This window comes from Telopea speciosissima, chromosome 5 (assembly GCF_018873765.1).
Source record: "Telopea speciosissima isolate NSW1024214 ecotype Mountain lineage chromosome 5, Tspe_v1, whole genome shotgun sequence".
Classification (NCBI taxonomy): domain Eukaryota; kingdom Viridiplantae; phylum Streptophyta; class Magnoliopsida; order Proteales; family Proteaceae; genus Telopea; species Telopea speciosissima.
In genome coordinates, this window is record NC_057920.1 from 21842035 (window position 1) to 21847017 (window position 4983).

Consider the following 4983-nt stretch of genomic DNA (forward strand, 5'->3'; position numbering starts at 1 on the left):
CAGGGGCGGGATTTCCGTCTTTCATGGGGGGTGGAACAATCATTTCACCCCCATTGTGTCTGGGCGTGGCTTGCCCCCACCCCATAGAGATTATTTTTCCTTTAAAAATATTGTTTTGATGTTTTTCTACTCATTGGATATTTTGATTTAGGAAAAGAACACTACTTGGTCGTGGGGCCTATGTAACTCCTGTGCCTAGATACAAAAGCATGAAAGTACCAAGCTGCCTGTATAGAAAGACAGAAATTCCATCGAGGACGATGCTTACGTGTAAGCTCTAGAGGCCAAAGCAGCGTTCTTATATGTGGATGAGGTTTTAACTTTTATGACGTCAATATTCATTGTTTGATGGTTATGATCGAGAGCTACAACAAAGCAATGATTCAAAACGAGGTGACTTATTATATTAGTTTACGATCGGACTGTATTATCGTCCAACGTTTATAGTAGTCCCTCTGTGTTCGTTTCTCTCCGGGTCTCCACTTGTGAGTGTGACAGAGAAGGAACCGAACCCCCAAACCAAACTAAAATCCAGATCCAGAGCTGAAAGGCTATGAATCCATATATTTGAGAGTTTTCTTCTACCAGTGGAGTAAGAAGGTTCACTCACCCATAAATCCTCCGTTGCAGCGAAAACGAGAGACTCTAGCCTCAGGGATATCTGTTGCAAGTGACAATGGCGCTCAATCTTCGGCAGAAGTAGATCGGTAAGACTTCCCTTCGCTTCTCCAATCTTTTCATTTTCATTGCAAACCTGCAAATAGATAAAACTTGGAATAAAGAAACGAACCATTACGAATAACCAATTATAAACAGTACAATTATTAAAAGAAAACATATAACAATAACCAATTCAAATTATGTTAAGTTTATATTAAAAAAAAAAAAGTAAAAGAGAAAGAAGTCGTTTAAATAAAATATAAAAAGTAAAACCATTTATAGCAATTTAAAATCCAGACCATTTAAGTCATTTACTAAATGGTTTGGTTTTGTTTTACGTAACAAATATTGCATCAAACATAATCAAATTGTTTACACCAAAATCGAACCATTTGACACCCTTATAAACTAAAGCTGGAACTACCTCTAAGATAATGGAAATTGAGGTATCGTCAACGCCTTCAGATTTAAATGCCAAACTAAAATGTTATAACAACCCTTAATAAACTTCATCTTAAAATTGAGACCAACTGCCATAAGAGAGTTTGATTTTCAAGATACCATTCTGTTGCCTCTTTTGTTAAGTAGAAACATGGAAGAACTTGGTATTCTTGGCCGTGTAATGTGAAATTTTTGCCTCCTCAAACATGGGAGCCTTTGTAAACATTCAATATCATTTGAGAATGATTTAATCTTGATTTGTACATTCCCAAATGCCTTTTCATTCCATCTTATATATTCTTTACGGTAAAGGGTTAGTTTATGGTGTAGAACCGACGATGGTATACCTAGAGATGTGTGTGACGAAGCATTTGTTGCAACTGATTTACAAACTTTGTTCGTTATATTGTCAAGAGATGGGCCTGACAATACAGTTTAAGTAAGATGATTCCATCAGCAGTCAGGTGTGTGCTAACTTGCTCATCCCCTCAAATCAAATGGTATGAAAAAGGTATTTAAAAATAAAGGGAACGTTTTTTTTTTTGGTAAGGAAAGGGAACGTTCTTTGTTGGGGAGCGCAGGAGCCATGCATGTGGCAGTCAATGAGAGCACATGCTGGCATTTTGGGGGTGAGATTTACGCCTTTCATGGGGTGGGGTGGTCATTTCGCCCCCCACTGTGTCTAGGCGTGGCCACAAAGAAAACATTTTCCCTTAAAAGTATTGTGTAGATGTTTTTCTACTCATTGGGTATTTTGATTTGGGGAAAAGAACGTTATCTGATTGTGTGGCCTGTGTAACTCTTGCACCTAAACACAGAAGCATGTAAAAGAACCGAGCTGCCCTCAGGGAAAACAAAAATTCCATGGACTATCCTTGCGTGCAGGCTCCTAGAGGCCCAGGCAGCGTTTTTATATGCATTGGATGAGATTTTAACTTTTGTCACATCTTTGGTAAATTTTTTTTTTTATGACGTCGTTATTCATTGTTTGATCGATCGAGATCTCCAACAAAGCAACGACTCAAAACGAGGTGACTTATTTAGTTAGCCTACGACCGGAGTATAATATCGTCAGCGTTTATGGTAGTCCCTCTGCATTCGCTTCTCTCCGGCTCTCCACCTGTGAGTGTGACGGTGTGACCTGCCTGTGTGACACAGAAGGAACCAAACCAAACTAAAATCCAGATCCAGAGCTGAAAGGCTATGAATTCATATATATGAGAGTTTTCTTGTACCAGTGGAGTAAGGTTCACCCATCCATAAATCCTCTGTTGCTGCAAAAACGAGAGACTCGAGCCGCAGAGATATCTGTTGCAAGTGACAATGACGCTCAATCTTCGGCAGAAGCAGATCGGTAAGACTTCCCTTCGCTTCTCCAATCTTTTCATTTTCATTGCAAACCTGCAAATAGACAAAACTTGGAACAAAGAAACGAACCATTACGAATTCTCTTTTTATGCGATCTGCTTCTAATACTGTGAATTTTCTGTTCCATTTAACGAATAGGTTGTATTATTCGAATGCTGAATCTAAACCAACCTTTGAATGCAAGTGGGAATGTGGACGAGGAGGTCTATAAGATCTTGGTCTATGACAGATTCTGTCAGGACATTCTATCACCCTTGATCCATGTCAAAGAACTCCGCAAATACGGTGTCACTCTGTATTTCCTTGTTGATAAGGAGAGAAAACCTGTCCCTGATGTGCCTGCCGTCTACTTCGTCCAACCGAGTCCATCTAACATTCAGAGAATCATTGCTGATGTGTCTGCCCCTCTTTATGAGAACTTCCACCTGAATTTCTCTTCTTCCATCCCTCGACCTCTGCTTGAAGATCTTGCCTCCGGAGCCCTGAAATCTGATTCAATTAATCGGGTCTCGAAGGTGTACGACCAGTACTTAGAATTCGTAACCCTCGAGGATAACTTGTTTTCACTAGCGCAAAAGTCGTGCTACGTCCAACTGAATGATCCCTCTGCTGGGGATCGTGAGATCGAAGGGTTCATAGAGAAGATTGTGAGTGGATTGTTCTGTGTGCTTGCAACGCTTGCTGTAGTTCCAATCATAAGGTGCCCACGAGGTGGACCTGCAGAGGTGGTTGCTTCGGAACTCGATTCACGACTGCGTGATCATCTGATATCGAAGAACAATTTGTTCTCAGAAGGGGGGAATCTCGGGAGCTCTTTCCAGCGTCCAATACTCTGTATTTTTGACCGGAATTTTGAGCTATCTGTTGGAATCCAGCATGATTTCCTGTACCGTCCTCTCGTCCATGATGTTCTGGGGTTGAAGCTTAACAGGTTGACTGTCCCAGGAGAGAAGGGGGGTCCTCGTTCTTATGAATTGGATTATTCGGACCCATTTTGGGTGGCAAATGGGTCGTTGGAATTCCCAGAAGTTGCAGTGGAGATAGAGAACCAATTGAATAAATATAAAAAGGATGTGGATGAGGTGAACAAGCGAACAGGTGGGAAAGATCCGGCTGATTTTGATGGGCAGGACTTGATTGGAAACACAAAACATTTAATGAGTGCTGTGAACTCACTGCCTGAACTGACAGAGCGGAAGCAAGTCATTGATAAGCACACCAATATAGCCACTGTGCTATTGGGTGAGATCAAGCAGAGGTCATTGGATTCTTATGCTAAGAAGGAGAATGATATGTTGATGAGAGGAAGCATTGATCGGAATGAACTTCTAAGTGTTCTTAGAGGGCATGGCTCAAAAGTTGATAAGCTACGGTTCGCTTTAATTTACCTTCTTTCTGCAGAAACTATCCCTCAGTCAGAACTTGAAGCGGTGGAAGCTGCCCTGAGAGAGTCCGAGGTGGATACTTGTGCATTTCAGTATGTAAAAAAAATGAAATCATTGAATGCCTCTCTGGCTTCAGCAAATTCCGCAAGCAAGAATAACATTGTTGATTGGGCTGAGAAGCTCTATGGGCAGTCAATAAGTGCTGTTACAGCAGGTGTGAAGAATCTCTTGTCAGGTGATCGACAGTTGGCAGTGACAAGGACTGTAGAAGCCCTGATGGAGGGGAAGCCAAACCCTGACATCGAATCGTGCCTCCTGTTTGATCCTCGTGCCCCGAAATCAGGTTCGGGGACCAGTAGCAATCATTTGAAGGGACCATTCAAGGAGGCAATTGTGTTCATGATTGGTGGTGGAAATTATTTGGAGTTTGAGAGCTTGCAAGAGTTTGCACGCCTTCAGCAGCCTGCCAAACATGTTATATATGGAACAACAGAGGTTCTTACAGGAGCAGAGTTTGTTGACCAGCTAACACTGCTAGGACAGAAAATGGGTTTAGGCAGTAGTCCTGGTGCTCCCTCCCATTAAAGCAGATAACTCATTTTTGTTTGAAGTTCGCTTTGGATGGTGTACGAATGAAGTGGGTGTGCTTACAAGCAGTCAAGGTCACGACTCAGCAGGGACGCTTGTGTACTTGCCACTATTTGCTTTTGAGATCAGCATAACGATGTTCGAATGAGAACCCAAGGTGACCTTCTCTAGGTTGTAGAAACACTGCTATTTCCTATTCATTATGTGAGTAGGCTCCAGCATTTATCTTTTCCTTTTTTCCTGTTTCACCATATTTTTCCCTCCTTATCTGAAAGCTTACTTCTTGAAGAGAAGCATTAATGTAATGCATTGAGATCAGAATCCTTTTTTGGGAGTTCCTCTAGCTTTATGGATTCCCACTATATATATGTATTGGAAATGTCAAATATGAATAGTTGAGACTTTATCCACTTTCAAGCTTGGAGCAGCCTAGTTTTTGATTTGTTGTTTTGCATCATTTTCTTGTAATACATTATTGCAGAAGGTGCCATTTGATGTTGGTGGGCTTCATAAAGCCTAAAGTAATATTCATTTATTTGAT

General features: G+C 41.2%; 1 protein-coding gene across 3 annotated transcripts; it reads left to right on the forward strand.

The window, feature by feature from the left end:
* The first annotated feature begins 618 nt into the window (after nt 1-618).
* On the forward strand, nt 619-4481 carry LOC122660820 (SEC1 family transport protein SLY1-like). Of its 3 annotated transcripts, none has more exons than XM_043856060.1 (2): nt 619-699; nt 2600-4481. In XM_043856060.1, exons 1-2 carry the CDS (start codon nt 677-679, stop codon nt 4437-4439), a joined length of 1863 nt encoding a protein of 620 aa, XP_043711995.1. In that variant the 5' UTR covers nt 619-676; the 3' UTR covers nt 4440-4481. The 3 variants fall into 3 exon arrangements, with proteins under 3 accessions (XP_043711995.1, XP_043711996.1, XP_043711994.1); XM_043856061.1 differs by having other exon boundaries at nt 625-707; nt 2608-4481; XM_043856059.1 differs by lacking the exon at nt 619-699 and adding an exon at nt 2387-2455 and having other exon boundaries at nt 2608-4481.
* Nucleotides 4482-4983: the final 502 nt, after the last annotated feature.

Coding starts and splice junctions, on each gene's coding strand:
- LOC122660820 (XM_043856060.1), top strand. CDS start 677: ATGGCGCTCAATCTTCGGCAGAA. Junction 700..2,599: donor GCGCTCAATCTTCGGCAGAA/GTAGATCGGTAA, acceptor CTGTTCCATTTA/ACGAATAGGTTGTATTATTC.